The following is a 26,609-nucleotide window of genomic DNA, read 5'->3' on the forward strand; positions in this document are numbered from 1 at the left end:
TTAAGCCCAGAAGACATTGCTTTGTTTCACCTTTTTTGAGGGGGAGATGAGCACGGGCTTGTCAACATTCCTCTGTCAGAGGAAGAGATTTTTCTCATTCTTTTACATGAGGCCAGTTGAGAGCTGCTCTCTAAACTTTAGACAGTGCTCCCCTTAAACATGAAACAAACAGCGTAACTTCCTCTGCCACCTGCTTTTGTATTTACACAGGAACTAATGATGTACATTGTTAACTGGGCTTTGTAGACTCAGAAGCCAAGAGTTTCCAAACAACTAGTGATTGTGGCTGCCTGGCTTGAGACATGTCAAAAGGACCTGATTTTCAAAGGGTGAAGGCTTAGCATTTCTTAAAAATCACACGCCTTTCAGTTATCTCAAGATAGGTTCCCAAAACGAGTAGTTCCTTTTGAAAATCTTTGCACTTTTTTTAAAGCCGTGTAGCTTACTTGCCCTCTTCACAGATTTTGGGCAGGTTAGTGGGTGGATCTCAAATAGGCCTTGCAGTTCTGCTGCCATGCTGGGCTATATATTTTTTGTTTCACAGCCCTGAAGCCCCTGTGAGTCGCATCTCACTTACACTCCTTGTGTGAAGAGATTTCCCCTTCAGCTCATCCACTGAGCCCTGTGTTTTTGGAGTGGGAGGACAGGGGTTCCTCTGCAACTGCAAAAGAGTTCTGAGTGGCTTTGGGGCACAAATATCAGGAGGTAGCCATCTTAGTCTGTATCCACAAAAACAACAAGGAGTCTGGTGGCACCTGAAAGACTAACAGATTTATTTGGGCATAAGCTTTTGTGGGTAAAAGACCTCACTTCTTCAGCTCCATGGATTTGTCCCAATAGCTAGATAATGATTCAAACTGTGGGCCAGGAAGCATTTCTCCTGGAGCAACAGCTGCCTGTTTCTGCTCTCCAGACAGAGGATACAGTTTTCATATAAATGTTTGAAGATCCAATCCTGGAGCTGTGCCCAGGTAACTCATGGGAATCTGGGGGTGTCCCCATGGGACTAGTTTGGTCAGTTTCTAGTTACCAGTCACAGTTCTCATTTCCATACATCAATTTATTTTATTCTCTAATTGTTCCCCCACCCCAATGGGGACCCTGGCCGGTGGGGGGAGTGGGTACAGAGTGAAGCTGAGAGCCCTGAGCTCACCCCTCCCCCCCATTGGTCTAGCCAAACTCTCTCCTTCCCCACCCCCCGGTGACCCTTTAAAGAACTTTACCGACACCTCCCTCTTTGTATCGGGTGGTACCATGAAGCAGCAGCCGATTGGTCAGAAGGCCCCCAAGTTATGATTTGATTGGCTGATACAGCGCCGCCCTAGGACGGAACGGACTGCACCATGTGCTGGAGAGGGGGGAAGGGGTTAGCGGCACAGTATGCGACCCCTGGGGAATGGGTGCGGGGGACGGGGGTTGGGACAAGCCCCATCCGGAGGCTGCTTGGGGCGCTCTGCTGGATGCACTAGCCTTGGGAGGGGCGGCAGCTGGGTCCCCTCCCGGAATCTGCAGCCGGTCCCCCCCACCCGAGATGGTACAGCCCGCCTCGGGGGTCCCCTGCTTAGCGTGCGCTGCGCTGGGTCTGGTCTGTCGGTTCTGAGTCCGCGCTGCCCCCGAGGCGATGCTGCTGCCCCCGCTGCGGAGAGCGCTGCTGGGCGGCCCCCGCGCTGGGTGAGTGCGGGCGGGCGGGCGGGGCCTGCAGGGCCCCCCCCCGCTGCTGGGACTCGGGGTTCCCGCGCCCCGGGAGCTCCGGCCGCCCCCTTCCTCCACGTGCGGCCCAGCCCCGGGCGCCCCTGCCCTGCGTGGCTGTGACCTGGGCCCCAGGGGCCGCCCCGTCGGAACCGCCTCTGGGCTTTAAACCTCCCGCCAGAGCCAGAGCCAGAGCCGGGGTCTCCCCCCCGCTGCCACACACCGGCTGCTGGGGGCCGGGGTTAAATCTCCTGCCCACCCAGGAGGCGCCTGGTGGGAGCTGCCCCTCGGCCCGGCTTGCTCCGGTGAGGGGGAGTCTGGCAGCAGGTCTTGCTGCTGCCCCCTAATGCTCTGCACGAGGGGCCTGGCTCCCCCCGGCTCCGTTACATCGGGGGGATTGGCAGCAGCTGCCCAGAAGTCCAGGGGAGAGGCAGGAATGGGGGCAGCGGGGAATCCGCTTCCCCCGGACGCTTCTCTCCGTTAGATTTCCCTGTTCCACCCGCCCTGCGCTCTGCCCCCGCCCTCGGCACGTGCTCCCCTTATCTGCCCAACACCTCTGCTATCTCGGGAGTGAAGGGTGAGGCTTATCTGCGCTCCCTGAGATAGGAAAATGGCAGCAGGTGACAGGCAGGAGTCTCCTGGGGAAGCGGATCTTGGCAGGTCTCAACAGTGTCCTCCTCCTCCCTCCCCTGCTGCATTCAAAGGCTGACACGTGCGGCCCTCCCTGGGCATTTCTCCGGTGCCCCACCCAGGTCAGGGGTGACCCATGCAGAGTTGTCCCCTTTCGGGGTTAAATAGCCTCTCCCGTCTCTGGTTCAGGCAGCACCTGTGCCTGGAACACCCCTTTTAAATGAACTGCTTTTTGCTGCTTTGCTGACATGTGTGTGCCACCATGGGGGTGATGAATGGGGTATCACTGCTAGTCTGGTACAAGGCCAGGTTTGCCTGTGTGACTCCGGGGTTGTATTGCCACAGGTTGTGCTGTAACCATGTTCCCTCTGCAATGTATTTAACTGGTAGCTACAGGCACCAGGATTCACGATGGCAGGAGCAACTTCTTTACCCATTTCCCCCTGCCAGGCAGGATTCCAGTTAGTTTCCTGCTCTGGTACCACTGGGTATGTCTGCTACACAGTTAACCCAGGCTCCTGCCTGGGTTTTAGTCTTCACTCCCCTAGTGTCCACACAGGAAAACCTCAGTGGCCTGGCTGACTCCTCCCTGGGTGTGAGCTGGAATCCAGGCTCTGCTTTTAACTTGGGCTGGAACCCACCCGCTTTGCAGTAAGTACACAGGTTAAATCACTGGGGTGCTGATAGTCCTCCAGTGCCTTCCCACAATTCTCCCCAAAGGACAGACAAGGTCTCCCACAATCGACAGGGAAAGAATCCTAGAGCATTTCAGCACAGAGCCAGGGGCTTTGCCTCCAGACAGACACAAGCGAGTGCAGAACCGGTAGGGACACGGTAACATGGGCAGGGCTTTGCCGTCGGGACACAGACCCATGCTATGCCAACCCAAGCATTCAGAGCCAGATGCCAATCACACAGGTTAACGGTGCAGTGTAGATGCAGCTGTTGTGTACTTTGGTCCCATTTGGGGGGGAGGGGGATGAGCAGAGTTCTGACTCTTGATAATTACAACAGAGAGAATATTGAGACTCTAGCTTGGTGGTCCCCAACCTTTTCCGGGTGGCGGGCGCTGGACAATGAGACACCGAGGACCGTGGCTGGCGGACAAGCGTCTGCTGAAATGCTGCCGAAAAGTGGCAACGTCAAGAGGCATCGCTGCCGAAATGCCACTCAAAATCAGCCACATTTCAGTGGTGGTGCCTCTTGGTGACTCCGCTTTTTGGCTGCATTTTGGTGGATGTTTGTCCGCCGGCCAGTACGTGGGTGCACATAGATGCCATGGCGGGCGCCATGGTGCCCACGGGCACCGCATTGGGGACCACTGCTCTAGCTTTATAAAATAAAAATATTTTTTAAACACCAAAAGGAATACAGACAGGGAATTGTCCACAGTCTTAACAACACGATGTGTATGATGGTGTCTTTGATTTGATTACATCAGATCTAGCAAATACAAATCTCTTCAAAGTAACCCAGCCTCCCTCCTTCCTACAAAATATAGGCACATCTGAATCCCAGTATCCAGGAGATTTCAATATGTCACTGCTGTGGGTTTGTAACAGACATGGACAGCGCAAAGCGTTTTGGCAATTCTCATTCAAATATTTCCAGAACTTATCATATTGACTTCCTGAATTTCCTCCTTCCTGTGTTTGAATAAAACAGTCTTACAAAAATGATTCAGATTTTTTCTGTCGTTGAAAACATAATATCTAAAGATCTGTATGGGAGAGTTGTCAGGAATCTAGCATGCCAAAGGGGCACGTTTTTTTTTTTTGTCACGTCTGTTTTCAAGAATTTAACTCAGTTTGTACAGTGAAAAAATAGGCTGGTTAGTTTTACTTGTTTGTCATTTTCAGTCTCTGTTGCCTCTCCTCAACCTGCTGTTGCAAGGCTGGGCTACCGGGGAATGTTTTAAATCCAAACAAAATATTACTTCCAGTGGAATTGTAACCAACCAAAACATAGAATGTTTCTTTTCCTCCAAGGTTTTGTCACATCATCTTGAAGTTTGTCACAGCTAAATCAGTCTCTAAGTGAAGCTTTAGAAGGAAAGTGTCCAGCAGCTGAATTGTTGGTGTCTGTGCAGGGTTTTAGTGTCTAACTAACTTCTAGGGTCCTTTCTATTTCCGTTGCAGGATTGACCTAAGAGGTAGTCGGAGGTAAAGGATTTGCAGCAGTAGCTTCATGTTTTTCTTTGTCACATGACATGGGCTGAAGATAATGTTCTTTGCTGCTTCCAGACTAGAAAGCTTGATATGTGACTGCCTTGATCTGAGCCAGGCTCTGCCTTGGTCAAGACTGAGCACTGCCCGCTGTGAACTGTAGCATCAGAGGATCGCAGCTCTGTATTAAAGTGGTCATGGCTATGCTTGGTTTACAAGCCAAACTTTGACCATCCCTGTGCTACTTACTGCCATTAATTCATCTTTCGTGGCCTTTGCTTTCTCTTGGCATCTCCCCAAACCCGCTCCTGGGTCAACATCTTTTCTCTCTCCAGTACAAGGGCTTCTCCCCACCCCGCCCTTTGGCTTTTGGTGGGTTGTTTTCTTCTTACTGCCGCTGGGAAATATTGCTGAGGTGGAGAACTTAATGCCAGACTGGGCCTGGGAAATTGCAGCACCCAGGATAATCTGCAGCTACCTGTTGAAGCATGCACTGTGCTGACAAAACAAACCTGCCCAGCTTCTGCCCCCTGTACTCTGAACTCTTCTAAAAGCAGGAGTTGTGGTGTAGATTGATCACTCCCATGTGGAAGATGGTGCGTTCTGCAACAGAGAATCTCCCACCGTGCTGGGATGTTGGTTCAATTGCAACTCCGGTGGACTAAAGCCCCCTACTGAATTGTCAGCACTACTTCCTGCATCAGTCTTCCCTCCTTGGAAGTCTCCTGTCTGTGGTTTAACTTTATATTTTTCTGGCAGAAACTGTTCTTGCGTCCCCACATGCATTGTCGTCTTTCGGTTTATCTTGGGTCTTACGTGGGACTAGTTCAGGTGCATTGGAGGTGGTGTAACTCTGTTCTGGTAGGAATTACATTGGTGAAGGGTTGTGTGGGCAGTTGGTGTAACTACGCTATTACAGTTAGTCCTCCCGTTGGCATCCCATGGTGCATTGGTTCGCGCCTGGCCTGGCCTGCCTGGTTATCTATGCGCACTCCGCTGCTCCAGGAGTATCCAGCCAGGATGTCCCACCCCTGTTCAGATACCACTGGCACATTCTCAAGAATCTGCAACTCTAGGTCACTGCAGGGGGAGAGGAAGGATGGTCCAGTGGTTAGGGCACTAGCGTGGGATTCAGGAGAGCCAGGATCAGTTCCCTTTTCTGGCACAGACTTCCAATGTGACCTCGGGCAAGTCACTTAGTCTTTCTTTGCCTCAGTTCCCCATCAGTAAAATAAGAATGATAACATTGGCCTCTCCCACAGGGGTGTGGTGAGGATAACACTTTAAAGAGTGTGAGATGCTCTGATACTGTGGTACTAAGAGACCATATAAGACCCTAGGATAGATAGAAGGACATGGATCTAGACTCCACATCGAGAGGTCCTGGACTTCCTTGCCTCAGGACGCCATGTACTGACTAGCCTGACCCTGTCTGACTTATGCACCAGACCACAGCACAAGGCTGCTGGCAGTACTGATAAGGCAAAGGTGCAGTGGACAACGTCACCACTTGGTGGTGCCAACAGAGGTACCACTCAGGCTGTACTTTACACTGGCAGAAGGGTAATTTTCCTGGGCTCTGAGAAGGCTGCACGCGTTTTATCAATAGGATGGCAATTCAGGGAGTCTCAAGGGGTCGCATTTGTCACTGTGTGAAGCAGATGCCTTCTCTGCCTCCAGGTTACAGAAATGACACCTTGTTCTGATGATAAAGAACAGAAAAACCAAACCCAGGATTGTTGTGCTGCTTTGCTGGATGTTCTCGAGGGACGCTGTCTGCTTGAGATCTAAGGCAAAATTGTCAAAAGCGATGTTGGTTTCCAAGTCCCGTTGTCTTTTAATGCAATTTCAGGCTCTCGGGGCCTGAGTCACTTTTGAAAATAGGAGTGAGGCCTTGTTTACATCTTTTTAGATCAACTTAGTTATGTGACTCGGGGCTGTGAAAATATCACCTCTTGGGAGCTGTAATTAGGTTGACCTAATTCTTCCATCAACCTAGCTATGGCCTCTCAGGGAGGTGGGTTACCTATGCCAGTGGTTCTCAATCAGGGGTACACAGGGGCCTTCCAAGGGGTAAATCCACTCCAAGGGGTAAATCCACTCATCTAGAGATTTACCCAGTTTTACAACAGGCTACATAAAAAGCACTAGTGAAGACAGTGCAAACTAAAATTTCCTACAGACGATTTGTTTATACTGCTCTGTAGACTAGACACTGAAATGTAAGTACAGTCTTTATATTCCAATCAACTTATTTTATAATTCTATGGTAAAAATGAGAAAGTCAGCAATCTTTCAGTAATAGTGTGGCTGGGACACTTATGTATTTTTATGTCTGGTTTTGTCTGCAAGTCGTTTTTAAGTGAGGGGAAACTTGGGGTACACAAGACAGATCTGTCTCCTGAAAGGGGTACCGTAGTCTGGAAAGATTGAGCACCACTGAGCCATGCCAGTGGGAGAGCCCCTCCCATCAGCGTAGCTAGTGTCTGCACTGGAGCACTGCAGCTGCGCCATTGTAGCGTTTTAAGCGTAACCGAGCCCTCGACTGGTGGATTAATGACGACGGACAAACACCTTCCGTTACTATAGGAAGTGTCTGCAGTGCTTGTTGTGTAGACAGCCGGTGGCACCTAAGTAACTTAGGTTCTTTTGAAAATTCTGCCCTTAGTCAGTTTCAGAAAACAAGTTTAAAAGTGGTTTCAACCCCCGACACCAGTCCTCTGGCCAAATCTTGTGGCCTTACAGTCACATTGTCCCGTTTTTTCAAAATGACTTTTCTCTCTCCTGTTGCTGCGTGAAAGACCCACACCACCCACGGGAAACTGACTAGGCAGTGAAACTGACTACCCACAAAGTGCCCTCAAATGTACATAGTAAACAAACTGGGGGAAAAGAGAGGGAAATTATTATTTATTTATTTGCCACAGCGCCTAGGACCCCAGTGTGCTAGGAGCTGTACAATCACAGAATAACAACAAACTTCTCCTGACCTCTTTCAGCTCTAGCCACCTTAGTGGTTCCTTGGGGCAAACAATCGTTCAGCAGGAAATGTGATCTTTAAGCCGACTGTCTGGTATAGTGTGTACCGCTGACAGTAAGGACTGAAACTCGGCAGCAGTGCCTCTATGGACGCCTGTCTCACTTCACTGGCCAGGACAGCCGTGGTATAGATTGAATGAAGACAACTGTGGCTTCTCAGTGTGTCTCTCTCTTTCCCTTCCCAGGCTGCGATGGCAACACCGTATAGCTGTAGAGGTGACCAACGAACCCATTCTGGAGTTCAAGCAAGGCAGCCCGGAACGAGCGGCTCTTCAGAAGGTACTGTCCTGAGTTGCTCGTTGGCAGCCAAGAAACTAGAGCTCTTCTCCCCCTAGTTCGGCGTATGATCTTCCAGGCTCACTCTAAAGTGGCTGATTCTTTAGCTGAAGTGGTAGGACACCCTTCCCAACCCCTGATGGTTAACCTCTTGGGGAGAAGCTTTTCGCCCACCCCACCCTTGTTACCTCTCCCATAACCCTGCAGGTGGCCCCCATAACAAGGGGATGTTCTCAGTCTGAACAGAACTTGGTACTGGAGAAGTCCAAGGTTTCCTTTCCCTGGGATGTGAGCACAGTGCTGGTCTGGCAGGCAGGTTCTAGAGGGACTTGGACATGGACCTTTGGCAGGGCCGTGGGTCGGACCATCAGGTCACCAGCTTTGAGAGTGTGGTGGGGGAGGAAGGCCGATCAAAGCCATGGCTGGCTGGATACCCTTCCCATCCCTGGGGGCTGCCTTCTGTTCAGCAGAGGGGGAGCTGCCAGGCTCTCACCAGTTCATTTTTGTTCTCACTCATCCAATAGGCGTTAAACGATCTGAAGGGCAAGACGGAGGCCATCCCGTGCGTGGTGGGGGGAGAAGAGGTATGGACGTCGGACGTCAGATACCAGTTGTCGGTGAGTCCCAATGGGGAGCGCCTGGTTGCTAGATGACCCCCCCATGGCCTGGCAGAGCCCTGGGAACCTGCGAGGAACCTTTCGGACACGATGGGGAAATCCCAGTGTGGGGCAGTTTTACCCCCTTCCTGGAAGACATTCCCCTCCCCAGGGATTGCTCCAGCTCATTCACGTATTTCTCCCTCTAGGGTGTAGTTCTACCTAGTGTCCTTATTAAATGTTGCCGTGTAGCAAACCGGCCTGTTACAGAAATGAGGGCCTTTCCCTGAGACTTACAAAAGGTGAGCTGCCTTAGCCAGGAGCTGGTAATGGACGGCTCTTTGGGGAAGTCTCTCATGGGATTTGCCAGACTGGCTCAGACCCATAGCACTGAATCCTGTCTCTAACAATGGCTGGTTCCAGCTTAGGAGGAAGGTGTAGGAACCCTGCCATAGGGAGATAGGGGGATAATGTGCCCCCCCTCCCACTGGTCTCTTCCTGATCTCTGGGCTACCTCATTCCCCAGAGGAAGCCACCCTTCCTGGGACCAGAAAGCACCACCTGGGAATTGCAGTCTGAGCTGTTTCCCCAAACCGTCTAGGGGCCAGCGCTGACCAGCAGATCGAGGGAAGTGATTATTCCCCTCTATTTGGCACAAGTGAGGCCACAGCTGGAATACTGCATCCAGTTTTGGGGCCTCCCTCGCTACAGAAGGGATGTGGACAAATTGGAGAGAATCCAGTGGAGGCAATGAAAATGATCGGGGGCTGAGGCATATGACTTACAAGGGGAGGCTGACGGAACTGGGGGTATTTAGTCTGCAGAAGAGAAGAGTGAGAGGGGGTTTGATAACAGCCTTCAACTACCTGAAGGGGGGTTCCAAAGAGGGTGGAGCTCGGCTGTTCTCAGTGGTAGCAGGTGACAGAACAAGGAGCAATGGTCTCAAGTTGCAGTGGGGGAGGTTTAGGTTGGATATTAGGAAACACTATTTCACTAGGAGGGTGGTGAAGCACTGGAATGGGCTCCCTAGGGAGGTGGTGGAATCTCCTTCCCTAGAGGTTTTTAAGGTCAGGCTTGACAAAGCCCTGGTTGGGATGATTTAGTTGGGGATTGGTCCTGCCTTGAGCAGGGGCTTGGACTAGATACCTCCTGAGGTCTCTTCCAACCCTGAGATTCTGTGATCCTGTGTGAGTGGCTGGTGCACACGATTCGGTCCCTGTCCACACAGGCAAAACCAAAGCATGTTGCACGTGAGTGTCTCCAACATGTGACATTGATGCGGGACCCAGGTGTCTGGGTGAACCCAGCTTTGGAGCAGGATGGGTCCCCGGGGATGGGGCTGGATACACACTGTCTGTGCCTGGATTTGAGCCCATGTCACCCTGTATGAATGGAAGACTGTTGTGTACACCGAGGTGTTGCAGGGGGAAGGCAGAGGGGGTGTGTAGAGTTGCGGGGGGGCTCTTTACAGTATTAATCACCCCAGGCTCTCTTCCTTTCAGCCGTTCAATCACTCACACAAGGTGGCCAAGTTCTGCTATGCGGGCAAGGTGAGTGTGGCCCATGGTTGTGCCCAGACCTGCCTCTCAATGTCTGACCTGCAGGAGGCAGGCTTGAGGGCACGTGGTCAGGGGACACCGAGCTGTCCTTTGCCGGTGACAGACTGAACCTAGGGAGGTTTCCCCAGAGCCTGCAGGGGAAAGTGACACTTATCCCCTCTGCTTTAATGTGGCTGAGCTCCTAACATGGGGCAGTGCTGTGGGCCTCTGGCTTGCAGGCTGTGGGTGCTTTAAACAGCATAACCTAGGATAGCGCCTCACGCTGTGTCCGCAGCCGCTGGGCCCGCTCCCTGCACAGATCCCTCCGCCCCTTTCTCAGGGTTCTGCACCCCTGCTCCTTGCTAGTGCAACTGGGGGAGAGTGGGGCAGAGCTGCTTAAAATGAATGTGGGAGTGAAAGCCGGTGCTATAGTCCAGCTGCTGAGTTCAGTCGCTGCAGAAAGCTGGGGAGGCGACTCCGTAGCGGGTCGTCTTCCCTCAGAGCTGGCAGTGAACCAGAGTCCCAGCCGGATGCTAAATGAATTGTAAAACCTAGGCCCTCCGTCGCGACCGATTCTCGAATGGGGCGTCCTGGCCAGATCCTAGCGTGGTTTGTTATGTAGGCAGAATGCAAATTTCCCTAGTGGTTTCAGCTGGACATGGGAATCGTCTCCCCTCCCTGCCCTAAAATGGTTACATGGTATTGGACAGCTGCTGCCTTCCGTGCCAGAGGTGGTTGCATTACACTAGTGGCTGAAGAGACCCTGATCTTCAGTCCTTCCCTTCCTCGCACTGGGATTGGGCAGCTTGGGGGATGTATGTAGAATGTTTTGAAATCCCTATCAGAACACGGTAGTGGTATTTGTTTAGTGTAACCATTAGCAGGGAAAGTGGAAAATCTTCTTGAGTCTGACTTGCCTGCCTGAGTGGTTCTTGACCCCCTGGTGTTTAGAGCCCTGATGAGCCCTGGCATAATTCCAGGCTCATGACTACGGCCTGCAGCAAAGTCTTTGGGTTATTGCTGGGACTGCATATGCAGCGGAGTTGGGGTGAGGCTGGTTCCATCTGAGCCATGAGGCTGTCGCGAGCCCTGGGGTGGGCCTGGGGGACTGAGATTCCGAGAAGCACTGATCTGTTGGGCTTCCATCTTCTACGCCTCAGGACTTGCTTAACAAAGCCATCCATGCCGCCATGGCTGTGCGGAAGGAGTGGGACCTGAAACCCGTCCAGGAGAGGGCACAGATCTTCTTCAAGGCGGCTGACATGCTGAGCGGGCCAAGGCGAGCGGAAGTGCTGGCCAAAACCATGATTGGGCAGGTAAGGCTGCAGGTGGAATGGTCCCCAGAGAACCTGCTGGGACAAATCGTAATGATTGGAGGGGGTGGGGAGAAGGGGGCAGGAAGAGCCGGGGGGGGAAGTGGCACAAATATGAGAAACGTCTGTGACTCAATGAGAACTCGGTGGAGCCTGAGTTCTTCCTTCGTGGCTGGAGCCGTGCGTCCGTCCGCTTCTGCTGGGGACGTTGGCCGGCTGTTTTCTAGCAGGACCCCTCCCTGCACCTAGAGAGCTGCGGGGGGATCTTTTTAATGGAGCGGATGTGCGGGCGCTTCTCTCTGTCCCTTCCCACGTAGCAGGAGGTGAGTATAAAGCCAGGAGTAGGGAGAAGAGGCTGTTGAGTGGGGTGGACATACCCAGGAAGCGTGAGGTGAGCAGCTGATAGGGCTCTGGCTCCGCTTTCAGCGCCGTGTCGCGTCAGCAGCAAAAACTTCCGGCCAACCCAGGTGAGACAGTGGGTGAAACGGGGGAAGTCTGGCTAGAGGGAAGGTGACGACGTCCAGGGTTGGGCTGATCAGGAGCGGCCAGTGAGACCCACAATTAGGGGGTTAGATTCTAGCGGGAACCTGATTCCCCCCTTGGCTTTTGCGCAAGAAGGGGCTGTATGAATCCTGCAGGGCTCTGTCCTGATGCACCCGCTTCGGAGCATGGATGGTGCCTTGAAATAAAGGAGCCCCCCCACCCTCCAAAGACAAGTTTACCCTCCCCACGGAAACCCTGCAGGAGAAAAGGGGCCTCGTTCTGTTCTCTAAATCGCGGCGACTCCTGTTGTGCTGACCCAGCGAGGGAAGCAGACCACAGAGCCGAAGGCCCTTCGCTGAGTGCCCCCAGCCCTTTAAATCTGCTAGCTTGAATGCTTCAGTTGGCATGTGGGGCTGGGAAATGGGTCACTAGGATAGCATGGGGCCCAGGCTGCATACCGGGCTCACAGATCAGACAGCACTGTGAAAGGCTAGGAGCGGCCGTGCATGGAGGGAAAGAGAATTAACTCATGTATGATGCCTGGCCCGGCATTGCTGAAATGGACCAAGGGAGCAGCAAGGGGCCATCAGAGAAGAGATTCGTGGCAAGGAGAGGAAAAAAGGGGATTTCCTGGGCACTGATGCAGCCAACGCCGCCTTAGCGATTACAGTGATAGGGTCTGGTCTGTATTCATTGTGTGGAACAGACGTCATTCTGTGCAGGGCTGACAACTTACTGGTGAGGGACACCTGGCTTTGATTCCCAGCCCTGATCTGGGGGTGGGGGGCAGGTCAGGGCTCTGCCAGGGAGAGGGAGGGGAAAGATATTAACAAATCCAGTCTGAATCTGGGAGTCTGGCTTTCCTGCTGGTCGTCACCCACCCAGTGAGAGCAAGGGGCAATGTAGCTTGAAAGACGCCAAGCCCCTGTGTCCGTCAGCCCCTAGGGAGAAAGCCGGGCGGGGGTGTGTTTCAGGGCTGCCTGAGTGCCACTGATCTCTCCTGTTCCCCTTTCAGGGCAAAACCGTCATGCAGGCGGAAATCGACGCAGCCGCGGAGCTGATCGATTTCTTCCGATTCAATGCCAAGTATGCGCTGGAGCTGGAGAACTCTCAGCCCATCAGTGTCCCCATCAGCACCAACAGCATGGTCTACCGGGGGCTGGAGGTGAGGGAAAGGGTGGGGTGGGGTGGCTCAGACACGTGCATCCAAGGTGTGGGGGGAGCGTGAAAAATCTTGGCTCAGACCAGATGCTCTCCCTGTGCGTCATGAGTTGCGGTGGGAAGTTTTTCCATGCTCCTGCGGCCTCCCTTGGGGTGTGCACGTTAACCTGTGTAAATTCTCCCTTTCCCCTCCCGCACGCAGGGCTTTGTTGCAGCTGTTTCGCCCTTTAACTTCACTGCGATTGGTGGGAACCTGGCAGGGGCTCCGGCTTTGATGGTGAGTGTGGAGGAGAGTGCGTGGGTTTTCTTTACGCAACGCTGGGGTTTTGAACTAAATGGCTCTTTGCCCAATGAATCGGCCCTGTGTGCTACCCCCAGGGATAGCCGAGCAATCAACGCTCCACAATCAGCAAAGAAATTTGCTTTAATGGAACGCTGAGGTTGCAATTTCAAACACCCCAATGGTAGGAAATGCAGACATCAATGGTGCTCCTAGTAAATTGCAACCCCCCATTCCAGTATCCTGTCTCTGATGTTACCAGACACTTCATAGGAGGGGGTAGGAAACCCTGTAATGGACAACTGTGGCATCAGCCGCCTGTAGGGGAAGCTTCTTCCTGACCCCCCCCCCCCCCACCAGTTAGTGATTATCTCATGCCTTGAAGCATGAGGGTTTGTTTGGCTTTTATTCTTATTCAAGCCTTCCCATATGGATAATGGGTTACATTAAATCTCCGCCCACCCTTCCAAAAAAAAAATCTTGCTAAGCTCTTGGCTTCAGTGACATATTGTGGCAGTGAGTTCCCCTGGCTAGCAATGCATTGTGCAAAAATGCATTTAATCTCTTTTAAATCTGTTGCCCGTGACCGTCCGTTTGTTCTTTTATTATTAGAGAAGGTAGGTAAGCACACCCAGCTTACCTTGGCGTGGCTGGGGTACAGCCTCTGCTACAGCGGGCTTGTATTGGGGGCAGCCTTCATGCTGTCCCCTCGCTGAGCACTGCCCGTGGAAAGGTTGGCGTGAGTACTCTGCACCCTAATCAGCGTCTGCTGTAGAGCAGCGGTTGCATTACGAGACTGTGAAATTAACTTGTTAATGAGGCTGCTGATTTCACAGTCGGGCAGTGTTACACGGGCGCTTGCGTCCGATCAGCTGATACATTGGGCTGTGGGTGAGCAGATAGGATTTCTTAGTGCTGAAGTGCAGCGAGCTGATACTTGGTAGCCTCAGCTTGAGTCCTGCCTTGGGAGTGGGCATGAGGTGGGATATACCAGGGTTTTCCTAGCAGCCGGATTGTGTGGGGTGGAGGAAGGGCAGAAGAGGGAGTGGGTCAGAACAATAAAACTGCTGCAGTTCTGTGATGCTGGGTTGGCCTGGAATTCCAGCCTTGCTTGGTAGTTCTGCTGTAGCCTCTTGGATGTGTTACAAAAGAAAGGGGGTGGGGGGAAGAGAGAGAAGTATTAGCGTCGAGTGTCTCTCCAGCACTGAGATCTGCCTGATGCAGGGTTCGCAGGGATCAAGGAACACCTCCCTGATTCCTCCTAGGGCATTCGCACATGCCTCTGCCCATCACTGTACATTAGAGCAGCTTAAGGACTGCTCTGGTTTATGCCAGCTGCGAATTGGTGTGGCACAGATGCGCTTTGCGCTGCCACCTGTGCTTTGGGAGTGAGGGTGAAGTTTGGTGTAGGTGTCAGCTATGCCACCTGAGAGCTCCCTTATGCTAGCTAATTCTCAGCTGGCCTGATTTCACCACTTTGTGCTGCTTGGTGTGGTCCAAACAGATGGAGCGATTCTGGGCCAGTATTTGAAGTGTTTCTGAATGAAACTAACTAATCCGTAGCCTGCCCTGAACTAGCCAGTGTCTGTGTTGAGTTAACCCAGATTTCCCATCAAACATGGCCGAAGGACTACAGAGTCCGGCCTGTACTGGATTTTACAGTGACTTCAACATTTTGCTGAGTGATGTAGTTTTGCCACCACTCGGAGCGGAAGAAAGCAGGAAGAGGAGGGGAGGGGAGGATTTGTGTCAAGAGGCTCAGGAACTGAACATCCAGTCCAGATGGACAAATATTTATGGCCCCTTGTCCCCACCCCCACCCCCCTTGCTTTCCGTCTGCTGTGACTGTTGTGTCTTGGTTCACAACACCACTGTGCTGCCGTGAGCTTCCACATAGCTTACCCCTTGCTTGGCTGAGTGGCTGGCGTAGTGGGTGTAGCACAGAACTGGATGGAACCTTTCAAACTTGGGAGCTCACCTGGCTCAGTGGCGGCTCCAGGCACTAGCGCTCCAAGTGCGTGCCTGGGACGGGAAGCTGCGGGGTGGCGCCCTGCCAGTCCCTGTGGGGGCGGCAGTCAGGCAGCCTTCGGTGCGCCTGTGGGAGGTCCGCTGGTCCTGCGGATTTGGTGGCAATTCGGTGGCGGGTACGCCGAATCCGCGGGACCAGCGGACCTCCCGCAGGCGTGCCGCCGAATCCGCGGGACCGGGGACCTCCTGCAGGCGCGACGCTGAATCCGCGGGACCGGGGACCTCCCACAGGCGTGCCGCCGAATCTACGGGACCGGGGACCTCCCGCAGGCGCGACGCCGAAGGCAGCCTGCCTGCCGTGCTTGGGGCGGCAAAAATGCTAGAGCTGCCCCTGACCTGGCTTCAGCCTCTTACAAGGTGAGTCAGGCCCAGGGCGACGAGGGAAAGGTGCAGCACCAGGAGAGGATTAAGGGAGCCCTGCTGCTCACATGGCTGCTTGGGGCAGAGTATAAAAGGAAGGGGGAGCTGGTGTCAAAGGGAAGCTAAGGGGTAGGACGTGTCCTCTTCCCTCCAGGCTGGCTGAAGGGGGGCGGGGAGGGCACCTCTCTAGGAATTATTGCCCAGCGTCTTTCAGTTCATTCGCCCTCTTCTGTGGACAGTAAAACCAGCCCTGAAGAAAGCCTTAAATGGACTGAAGCTGGGAGCTTTATTTCCCTGTCCTGGCTGGTTAAAGCACCTACTGGTTTACACCCCGCTTCAAGGAAACCTGGCCCAAGGAGGAAGTATAGTTGTGTGGCTGAAGCTGCTGGCGGAGACTCGGATCCCATTCCCAGCACCACAGCTCACTCTGTAACTTTGGACAAGTCCCTTATCTTCTCCTGCCTCTGTTTCCCCCTTCTGTAAAATGGGGGTGGCAGGCTCAGCTGGCAGGAGATCTGCACGGGGATGGTGCTAGAGATCAGCAGAGGGTCATGATGGGGTCTGCTGGGTTTCAGTGTGAGTGAGGAGAAGTCTCGAGGCTTTGGCTGAGTCAGGCATTAAGCTCAGCGCTGTTCGAAATGGAAACTGGAAGCCAAATGCAGGGGATGGGTATCAGTCCCATGCACATCAACGGGGCTGGACCCCACCGCAAACCCAGCTGATTCTCACTGCTCTGCCCCCATCTGCTTTGCTGGCAGACAGGGGCTTTGGTTCGATTGTTGAGCTTTGGAGCCCTGGGGTCAGCAGTGAGGGGGCCCCTCATCGCCCGCTATCTAAGCTCATGGCTGCCCTCTGTGATCAATTGATTTGTTCCTCCTCCTCCAGGGAAACGTGGTCCTATGGAAACCCAGCGACACCGCCATGCTATCTAGCTTCACCATCTACAGGATCCTCCTGGAAGCTGGTCTCCCTCCAAACGTCATTCAGTTCGTCCCGGCTGATGGACCTCTTTTTGGAGACACAGTCACAAGCTCTGAGCATTTCTGCGGGCTCAACTTCACGGGCAGCGTGCCGTAAGCGGGCAGGGAAGCTGGCTGAGGGTCGGTGCTTCGGAGAGGTGGTTGGGTCGGGCAGGGTAGGGTCTTGCTGCTGCAGCATCCTCTGCTCAGGTGTGATGCAGCAACATACCAGTGTTTTGCAGGCACTGGAGGTTAGTTCAGGACTGGTTAATGCCCTGCAAGCAAGGTCAGGATTGGGACAACCCCAATAGAAAGGAAAAAGATCAGCTGTAAGAGGGTCCCATTGTCATCTCCCTACTCCCCATTTTCTCTGACAGTGTAAGCACAAAGTACACTTGACACATTATGGCAGCTGTGGAATGATGTTAATTTCCAGGGCATAATGAAACCTATGTGGACGTTACCAAAGCCCCCGCTTCTCTAGACTCCGAAGACTGTAAATACCTTGCTGTGGGGACTTCCTGCAGGGCTGCTGGTGGACAAATCCAGACTCCCATTTATACTGTGACCAAGGGACAGGGCCCCAGTTAAAAGCGGTGGTGTAGATGGGACCTAACCTAGTCCATGCAACAAACTTAAAACTCTGGAGTATACTCCGTTCTTTCTCTACAGGGACTGTGTCTACAGCCTGAAATAGGGAGCTGGGAGTTCAGATTCCTGGGTCCTGATCTCATTCTGTGTCAGGGACTCCTGACAAGTTTCTCAACTGAGGCACAGAGAGAAGTTAACCCTCATCTGTAAATTGGGGGTGATATTTACTTGTCCCACAGAGCTTCTGTTAATTGTTCGCAAAGCCTTTAGAGAGCTCCTTGGCAGAGCGATGCTGTAGGAAAGGGATGTGTTGTTTGTTCCACATTCACCCTGCCGACAGGCATTAAAGGGATGTGAATTAGGCCGGTGAAGGACTCCACAGCCAGATAAAGGACATTTCAAGCAGGTGCTCCCTTTGTCCATGTAGATTTGCAAACTCCCACTCGGCTCCCAGCCCTTCAGGGTGAGTTATTCCCGCGAAGGGCTCTGCTAGCCCTGCCCGAAACGCTGCTCCCAAAGATGACAGACTATTAAAATCTGGGGGCCACGCTAACCAGCCGAATGACATGGTCTGATGAGCATTGGGCTTTAAAGGTGGGAAGCTCATAAATCAGTATTAGCGGCTCTCTCCTGGTGGGAGCGTATTAGCATTTTTATTGTTTTGCAGCTCAGGGGTTTGTCACAGTCAGAACCAAAAATGAAGGAGGGAAAGAAAAGAACTGGAACCTCCTGCTAGACTCTCTTTCTCCTTTATTCTCTGCTGTGCCACTTTTCTCTCCTCTCTTTCACTCTCTCTCCATCTCTGCCATCACCTTGGTGTCTAGGCCCTGGTTCTCAGGTTGTCTGCCCTGCTCTCTTGAGGTATGAGCCAAAGCCTGTTGAAGTCAATGGGAGTTGTTTCCATTGGGTTCGGTGGGCGTTGGATCAGGCCTCTTGGCTGGAATGGGGAGGTGAAGTTTCTTCAGCTCGTGGATCTGGGTTTTTAGGACAATCTCAAATCTTCCTGGGGCCTGAGAGCTAGAGTCTGGTTCCACAGCTCTAGAGGTGCTTGCTCCAGTGTGCGCTGAGTAACAACGGTGTGGTGCCAGGGTCTCACTCTCCTCCTCTGCCTTTCAGAACCTTCAAGCACCTTTGGAAGCAGGTGTCGGAGAACCTGGATCGGTACCGCACTTTCCCGCGCCTGGCAGGAGGTAATTCCCAGACTTAGCTCTCGGGGGGACAAGAGCCATGTGGACCATGCCAGCTGCAGGGGAACTCCTCAGCAGAAACTGAGCTGCTACCAGGCAGCAAATTAGCTAGGCGTGTGTGTCCAGCTTGCTGTTCACTTCCATGGCTGTGTTGTATTTCAGGTGGTCTCCTACCAGACACGTGCATTTGAAATAAAACAGGTGTCTGGAGAGAGACCTGGGGAGGCGTGGGCTCCAGTGGGTGCAACAGGGAATTGTGAGTTAGGACTCCTGGGTTCTTTTCCCAGCTCTTGGAGGGAGTGTGGTTTATTGTTCAGAGCAGAGTCCCGAAAGCCAGGACTCCTGGGTTCTAGTCTGAGGGCTCTGTGAGAGTCTTGCTGGGTGGGACACTTCATTTAATTGCTCTTTGCTGTGCTGAACTTTAAGATGGGGCCAGTTGCCCTTCAGTGCTCAGAGTTTAGGGGAGGGCAGAGGGTGGTGATGTGGACACCACAGGGGCCTGCACTCAGGTCCCAGGCACTGCAGGGCAGAGTCCTCGTGTGCCCAGCGATGTGGAGCGGTACAGGTCTGTCTCCTGCATGCAGCCTAAAGAGGCAAAGCTGACTCAGTGGGGACCCCATGGATGCTTTCCTTCCCCTGTTCAGATTAGCTTTGCCCTAGCTGACATCCAGTATTGCCCCGGCCATCCTATTCCAGAGCGCGTCCTTAGCGGAGCGTGCTCTGCCCCAGCTGAGCTGAACAAGCCGAGGTATTTAGGGAACCTGATGTCATTTTGAGATCAGTTTGGAGAGGCCTCTTGCAGTGAACCTCTTGGGAAGAGCAGCTGGCCCCAGTGAGCCTGGTGCAGAAATGGCTGGGGCTGCTCTGACAGGATGTGGTTCCCAACTCACTGCAGGAGGAGTTGGGTAAAGAGCAGAGGACGGGTGGTTGTGTGGCTGTAAGGGGCACTTGGGGCAAAGCATGGGGGGTAGGGTGCCGACGGCTGGGTGGTGCTGTTGCAGCTATTGAGGTGGGTGGTTTGTAAGGCTCTTGCTCCATGCTGGGCATGCTCCTTTCTCTGCTCACTCATAGGAGCCTACAGCAGATGCTGTACTCCCATATAAACCCATTGCTCACCTCCTTCTAATAGGACGATGGTCCCTTTGCTTTGTACCCAGTGAGGGAGAAAGGAAAGTAGGGTGACCAGATGTCCTGATTTTACAGGTCCTTTTCATATATAGGCTCCTATTACCCCCTCACTCCTGTCCCTATTTTTCACATTTGCTGTCTGCTCACCCTAAAGGGAAGAGACGCGGTGAACCCAAAGGATTGCAAGGCAGGAGGGAAGGCTAGGACTAGGGAAACAAGATTCAAACTCCAGTTCTGTCACTGACCTGCTGGGTGATCTAGTGTGAGTCACTGCCTCGGTTTCCCCAGCTGCAAAACGGGTTTGATAATTCTGACACTCCTCACAGGGCCGCTGGGAGACACTTGGCTGGAGCTTCTGGAGCAGAGTTAGGGAGGGTATTTATCCCTCAGATGTGTCTTCACTTAGAGCCAGCCCTGCATCCCAACGAGCATGAGGCAGGGGAATTCGGACAGGTGAGCCGGGTAGGCAGACGGCTGGCCTGGCTGATGAGGGTGCAGTGTCTGCCGCTAGAGTGTTAAGTGGGACTGTACACGAAGCCAGCTGGAGCTGGCCCTAAGTCGCTCTGTCTGGAAGGGACGAGGCAGTGACGGCTTTTCCTGCCCGGCATGGGTTGGTCTGTGTCTCCCCTCAGAGTGCGGTGGGAAGAACTTCCATTTTGTGCACAGCTCAGCCGACGTGCCCAGTGTGGTGAACGGGACCCTGCGCTCGGCCTTCGAGTACAGTGGCCAGAAATGCTCAGCCTGCTCCCGCCTCTACGCCCCCGACTCGCTGTGGCCCCAGATCAAAGCGAAACTGTTGGAGGAGCACGGGAAGATCAAAGTGGGAGACGTGAGTGGAGCTGCTGGGCTTTGCGGCTCAGCGGGTGGCTGATGGGATTAGAGGCTGCAGTAGCCGGCTGTTAATTCCTATTGAACGGAGCTTTTTATCCACTGGTTCTTCCCCCCTCATCTTTTTAGTGATTAGAAATTAACTTGTAGCCAACGCTGTGGAGGAATGATTGTAAGGAACTGTTAACGCCACAGCGTAATTGAAAAAGGCTGACTGCTCCCTCTTAGGGGTGTGGGGATGTGCGATATTAAAGAAGGGACAAGTGTCACTCGGGGGATTTAGATTCTCTTTCTTCCTCCTCCTGCCTTCTGAACTACCTGCCTGGCGCTCAGAGGCAGTTGATGGCCTGTGGAGCGAAGAAGCCTGCTCACTCTTTCACCAGCTCCCCTTCTTCCTTCCGCAGCCTGCCCAGGATTTCGCAACCTTTTTCTCAGCTGTGATCGATGACAAGGTAAGACCAGTCCCCTGCCCCAGTCCCCTTGCTGGCTTGACCACTTGAGTCCCTCCAGAGAGTGGGCCGTTGCTGCTATGGGGTGGCTCTGGCATGCAGATGGGCCTTTTGGCCTATGTGCCATTGCTCCCTGTTGCCCCTTTGGCTTGCCAAACTTGGATCTCCTAAGTCAGCTTTCTTGCTGCTCCTCTAGAAGCCTCGCGTGGTTTCTCCAAGCCAGCCAAACCCTCCTGGGTATTGATTATCCCTTCTCTCTCGCCCTGGGCCTCATCAGAGGCTGCACTTCCTCCCCTTCCATCGTTCCAGATGTAGCTGAGCTGGCAAGTGCTGTCCTAAGTGTGTTTTCCTAGCTTGTGGGCAGGCAGCTGGCAATACAGGTGGCTTTTTGGCTGCAAATCCCTCTCATCCACTTCCATTGCAGAGAAGGGGCCTCTGCGGCACAGGGCCTGCCCTCGTTGTAAAGGCTTTGTGCAGCCCCTTGCTGTGCCTGTCTCCCTACTCTGTCCTTGCCCCATGGCATGGCCAAAGCACTAGCCAAATGAGACTGCAGTTGCTCATCTTCAATACAGAGGTGTAGCTGGCTATGCTACAGGTCCCAGCATGCAATGCTCCACTTTGCTAGTAGTCCTTGGGTCTGTGTCTTCCGGGGCCAGCTGCAATGTGCAAAGTGTACACGGCTTTGGGTTTCTAGCCAAGTCTGGACACCCCCTGCCTTACTGCACGTGCACCTGTCTGAGACTGCCGTCCTTAGGGACAGTCGTCATGATCTTGCCCAGAAGGGGCCTAAGATTCTAAGTGCAGGGATGCTCATGGGGCATCTTCCTGAAAGCAAACCCCGAGGCATGCAGTGAGATGCGGACCTAGCGCTGCCTTCTAGGCAGCATTCCAGCAAGTGGCTTTGTGTGCTGTAATGGCGCGTCTGCCGCTGCTGGATCCATGGCTAGTGTCGCCGACGGGCAATGGCCCCTTTCAGGCTCCTCCTCACACTGTGGTTTTCAGTCTTTTGCACGTATTAAGAAGTGGATCCAACATGCCAAGACGTCACCCAACCTCAGCATCCTGGCGGGGGGGACATGTGACGACACCGTTGGGTATTTTGTCGAGCCGTGTATCGTGGAGAGCAAAGACCCAAAGGACCCCATCATGGAAGAGGTGAGTATCCCTTTTCTCTCCTGCGGGGGTCGAGGCTGAATTGACAGCGAGACGAGCAGGAGGAATAGCCATTGCGGAAGCACAGATCGTTGAGAGAGAAATCTGGCCATCTAAGCCAGAGATTCCCATCCTCTAGGACTGATCCCATAGGACTCCCTCCCCTTAATGAGTAACCTGCACTGCTCCTTGGTGTGCATGTTGCTGCCTCCTGCCTAGACTTGTAGCCCTCCCGTGGGCCTTGAGTTGCTCACACGACTGGGCCTCAGAGCAGCACAAGCTCCATGATGAGCGTGCAGTTAAATAGGAGACCACCGATGCAGCATGGTAACTAGTGCAGGATTGTTCCCCACGCTGTCTTTCCCAGTGCCGTCGCTGCTCGAGTGACGGAGCATCCACAGGTTCTGGGAGGGGCCGGTTGTACGTGCTAGGAAGCCCTTCCTGAGAGCTCGCTGAGTGTCATTCCACCGCTTCTCTTGGCTCACCCTAGTGATGGACGGAAACCACAGCAAACAAAGACGAGGGCTGTGTCCGTGAAAGGCCAGCTGGGCGGGTGCCTCTAAAGTGCCTAAAACTAGAGCCCAGTGAACTAAAGGAGAAGCAGCAGCCTCATCCCAAGCCCGTTCTATGGGCCCAGGCTTAGGGCTGGCTGCTGCCGGGCCTAGTGCTCCTCTTCCACACGCTGCCACTCGCTAAAGAAGCAGGGGCTTATAGGAGGGCCTTTCCGGGTATGTCTACGCTGCGAGGAGAGACCAGTGCCAGATGACTCGCACTCAGGGCTCTGGCTGCAGCTGCTTCATTGCTGCGAAGACTTCCTGCCTCAGGCAGAGCCTGAACTCTGGGACCCTCCCACCTCACAGGGTCCCTAGAGTCCTGGCTCCAGCCCAAGCCCAGACATCTACATAGCAATGAAACAGCCCCGCAGCCGGAGCCCTGCAAGCCTGAGTTGGCTGGCACAGGCCAGCTGCGGGTGTCTAACTGCTGTGTAGACATAGCCTGTGACAGCCAGCACTGCAGTGTAGGTGCAGCTGTTTCTTGAAGGGGATGGAAGTGTGTAGAGGAATGACGCTCTAATGAACATCCATCCATCCAGGTTGGGAAGGACGGGGTTGTGTGGGTGGGAGGCTGGCCCAAGTATAGGATCCTAAACACCTTAGATAACAATGAAGGCACACTGCTGGCCTTGGCAGGACCAGGAGGGAACTGCCTGCCAAGCAAATGCTACCAATGGGCTGGGAGATGGTGCTCTGCCTTCCCCCGGCGTCCTTCCCTGCAGGAGTTGATTGTGCTCCTCCTGCTTTCACAGTGCCAGTCGTTTCTCCCGTTTCACACCGGCGATTTGTTCGAGCAGCAGGCGCTGCCATCAATAACAAGCAGCAATTGTGGGCCGCGCTCGCCGGCACACAGGCTCGGCGGCTCCTGCCCTGACAGCTTTTGTTTTGCTACGCAGGAAATTTTTGGCCCAGTCCTGACTGTGTATGTCTATCCAGAAAAGCAGTACAAGGAAATCCTACAGCTCATAGACACCACGTCCCCCTATGGCCTCACGGGGGCAGTGTTCGCCCAGGATAAGTAAGTGCCTGAATTCTCACTGCACAGGCTCTAGCAGTGTGCGCTAGTACCTCGCTCTCCGTTCTCTTTCTTTCCAGGGTGCACCAGGGGGTGAATAATTTTAACCCTTCGGTTTCTGTCATGCAGAACCAGCACGTGTATTAGCTCCATTTTCATCACTGTCTTCTGCTGGAAGGAAGTCCTGGGCCAAAGGCCCCTTACCCCTTCATGGTTAGGGGTTTGCAGAGCGTGGGCCAAGTACTGATTTAGGGCAGGGAGGCTCCTCGGCTGAGCCCCTTGCCGCTTTTGCCTAGAGGCTCTGAAGGGTAGTTCAGGGGGATTGTTGCTGTTTGAGTCTTCAGGGGTTTTCCCTCAAGACAACACTCCTGTGTCCTGCCAGCCCCAGATGGCTCATTAGGGCTGCCCCATGGCCATCAGATGTGGTGAACTTTAAGTGGTGCAACTCTCTGGGACTGAGTGGTACAGGGGATGGGTTTGGAGCATTGACACACTTCACAGCTAGGGCTGAGCCCAGCCTAGGGCAGCAGTAGCTAAGAGTTGACCAGCTTTGTTGTCCGGTTCAGCACAGAGGCCAGGGATTGACTGGGCTCTGCAGGGTACCCCAGGAATGCTGAATCTTCTAGGCCAGAGCAATATTGGCAGGGTGGGTTGCTTTGCCAGGGGCAGATGTTTGGCTGGGACCTCCGGCCAGCATTATGTTCTCTTGCACCCGGTATGGGTTCAGGAGACCCACAGCAGATTGAAAGGATGATGCCCTGAGGGTGGCCTCCTCTGCTGTGTCACTGCTCCCCCATCTCTCCTAGGAACGTCATCCAGGAAGCGAGGACGCTTCTGAGGAATGCAGCTGGCAACTTCTACATTAACGATAAGTCGACAGGTGCAATTGTGGCCCAGCAGCCATTTGGGGGCGCCCGTATCTCAGGTGAGAGAGCCCTGTGCTGGGGCAGATGTTCATGTGAAAGGCAAATAGCTGTCAGCTGATCCATACACAGTGGGGTGTGAATGTTCCTCTCTGGGAACTACAGCCAGGCGCTGGGAGTGAGCAAGCCTAGGCTCTGTGCCGCCATCTCCTCAGCTGTGGGATGGGGATCTCTCTACGGAAACTCCTGCAGGGCAAAGACTGGAGTCTGCTCCCTACTGGGGAATGACTCCTTCTCCCCGTAAAGAGCCCTTCCTGGCTTTCCTACAGGAACCAACGACAAACCGGGCAGTCCCTACTACCTCCTGCGCTGGACGTCTCCCCAGGCCATCAAGGAGACCCACGTGCCCCTCGGAGACTGGCAGTACGCGTACATGCAATGATCGCGGCCCAGCACCTTCCATGCTGGGAGAACACTCTCTTACTACTGACTCCCAACGCAGAGCATAGTTGCTGATCTCATTGCCAAGCTACGGCTCTAATAGTATTTAAAGCATTTTGTTTTTTCAAACAAAATTTAACAGACTGTTACCCAGCAACAAGAGCAGCCCTTGTGATTTTTCAAGCCTGATGTAGAGGATTAGTCTAAAGCAGGGTTCTTCTGAAGGCTGCAGTTTGTTCACAGTCCTCTAGCAGGAGGAGACTGCTCATCAAGGAACCAGAGGCCTGCAAAACAGTAGAGGAGAAACGTTCTGGCAAGAATTAGATACCGGGGATTCATGCTGATCTGTGCTAAACAAATCCATGAAGCTTGCCCTCCCACTCCACATCCCATAGAATCACAGAGGAATATGCCATGCCCGTGGAGATGTTCTTGTCCATTTCTCCCCATACGTTGGTCTATGCATGATTGTGGTTTTGCATCTAGATCTCGGGCAGAGTGTCTCCTGCTGCAGGTATGAAGCCAGTGCCCAGTCTGCCACTGGAGAGGGAACAAATCGTTTTCTTTAAAGGGCTTGGCCATACGGACACTTATTTGTCCGCAAGCTGTGGTGTAAATCTACCCTGCACAAGCCTGCTGGGCACTAAGAGTCTGGGTGAACCTTGCTGCTGCCTGCTAAAAATTCCCTACTGTGCTTTAATCTACTCCAAGTAGGGGTAGATCTAAGCTCCGTAGGAAACTTTTAGTGCATGGTAGCTTATAGCAAGCTGGGATGTAAATCTAAGTGTTTGTGTGGACAAGCCGTGTGTTTTATCATCAAACCAACACTGTAGGTGATAGAATGCTTTGCATTAACACTTCTGCTGTAAAATCTTTGCAGAGTTTAGAGGGAAGAGGCATTTAGGGAAAGTAAACACCCATGTCCCTCTCTGCCAGAATTGGGACCAGTTTTGCTTTCTCCCCCTGAGCTGAGCTTCCTGAAATAATTGAAGCAAGAGCTCTGTGACTTGTACTGGAGCAGATAATGGCATTAACAGGATGGGCTTCCCTCTGTTACTTTCAGAGCTGTATTATTTTCCAAACACTTGTTTTTAGTTTAATGCATGGACCAGGTTACAAATCATGCCTGTTAGTTAAGAAGTCCTATTCCGGGGAGCGGGGGGGAAATGTATGTGAACTCTGGCTTGAATTGATCCAGAGAGCTACACCCCTGGACTCTAGCTTTGCACTTTCCCAGAGTTCCTTTCTGTTAAAATCAGAGGCTTTAGTTTGGCTTAGGCTCTAGTTTGAATAGCATAGTGACAGTCGCTCTATTTTGCATGTAGCACTGAGGGGAGGCTGGTATTATGCATACCTCGTGGCTAGTTTGCTATTAAACCCTTTGATTTGAAAAGTGATTCAGTGCTAGGCACGTGTTTCACATTAGTACAGTCCCTAGCTGTGCTAAACCAAGCCAATGGCAGGGGTTAGCCATATAAATACTGTTTTGCAACTGCATCAGTAATAGGCGCATTAAGACTTTTTAGGTCCGCGATTCACTAGCAGCTATCCAGTTGGGCAGGCTACTCCCCGGTGAGGTTACCTGAATGGATCCAGAGCGCATCTCCTTTTCTGTGGTGTGGGTCTCATGTTAGTAACAAGTGCGTGACAGCAGGAATCTTATCAACTGCTCAGAGGAAAAGAGATCTGAGCACAATGGTCAGAGTCCATTTTGCCTCTCTTGGCCTTAGCCGCTTGCCATGTGTACAGTGAATAGCCCTGACTGTATGTTCCTGTACAGCATGGGTGACACACACCCACCTGTTCTGAGGCGCAAAACTGCTCTAAATTGCAAATGCTACTGCACTCTTATGAGTAGGTTCTTACGAAGTGTCCACTGAGCTC

The 26,609-nt window shown here is 53.2% G+C and overlaps 1 protein-coding gene across 2 annotated transcripts; it reads left to right on the top strand.

Annotated features, from left to right (window-relative positions):
- Positions 1-1,566: 1,566 nt before the first annotated feature.
- Positions 1,567-25,811, top strand: ALDH4A1 (aldehyde dehydrogenase 4 family member A1). Of its 2 annotated transcripts, none has more exons than XM_050931335.1 (15): positions 1,567-1,671; positions 7,709-7,802; positions 8,324-8,416; positions 9,898-9,945; positions 11,094-11,249; positions 12,745-12,894; positions 13,093-13,167; positions 16,444-16,631; positions 18,225-18,298; positions 20,056-20,252; positions 20,656-20,703; positions 21,703-21,855; positions 23,303-23,424; positions 24,228-24,346; positions 24,614-25,811. In XM_050931335.1, the coding sequence occupies exons 1-15, from the start codon at positions 1,622-1,624 to the stop codon at positions 24,724-24,726; spliced, it is 1,680 nt and encodes a 559-aa protein (XP_050787292.1). In that variant the 5' UTR covers positions 1,567-1,621; the 3' UTR covers positions 24,727-25,811. The 2 variants fall into 2 exon arrangements, with proteins under 2 accessions (XP_050787292.1, XP_050787293.1); XM_050931336.1 differs by lacking the exon at positions 1,567-1,671 and adding an exon at positions 2,447-2,807.
- The last annotated feature ends 798 nt before the right edge of the window (positions 25,812-26,609 follow it).

Source organism: Gopherus flavomarginatus, chromosome 21 (genome assembly GCF_025201925.1).
Source record: "Gopherus flavomarginatus isolate rGopFla2 chromosome 21, rGopFla2.mat.asm, whole genome shotgun sequence".
Classification (NCBI taxonomy): Eukaryota; Metazoa; Chordata; order Testudines; family Testudinidae; genus Gopherus; species Gopherus flavomarginatus.

Coding starts and splice junctions, on each gene's coding strand:
- ALDH4A1 (XM_050931336.1), top strand. CDS start 2,731: ATGGCAGGAGCAACTTCTTTACCCATTTCCCCCTGCCAGGCAGGATTC. Junction 11,250..12,744: donor CCAAAACCATGATTGGGCAG/GTAAGGCTGCAG, acceptor TTCCCCTTTCAG/GGCAAAACCGTCATGCAGGC. Junction 23,425..24,227: donor GCAGTGTTCGCCCAGGATAA/GTAAGTGCCTGA, acceptor CATCTCTCCTAG/GAACGTCATCCAGGAAGCGA.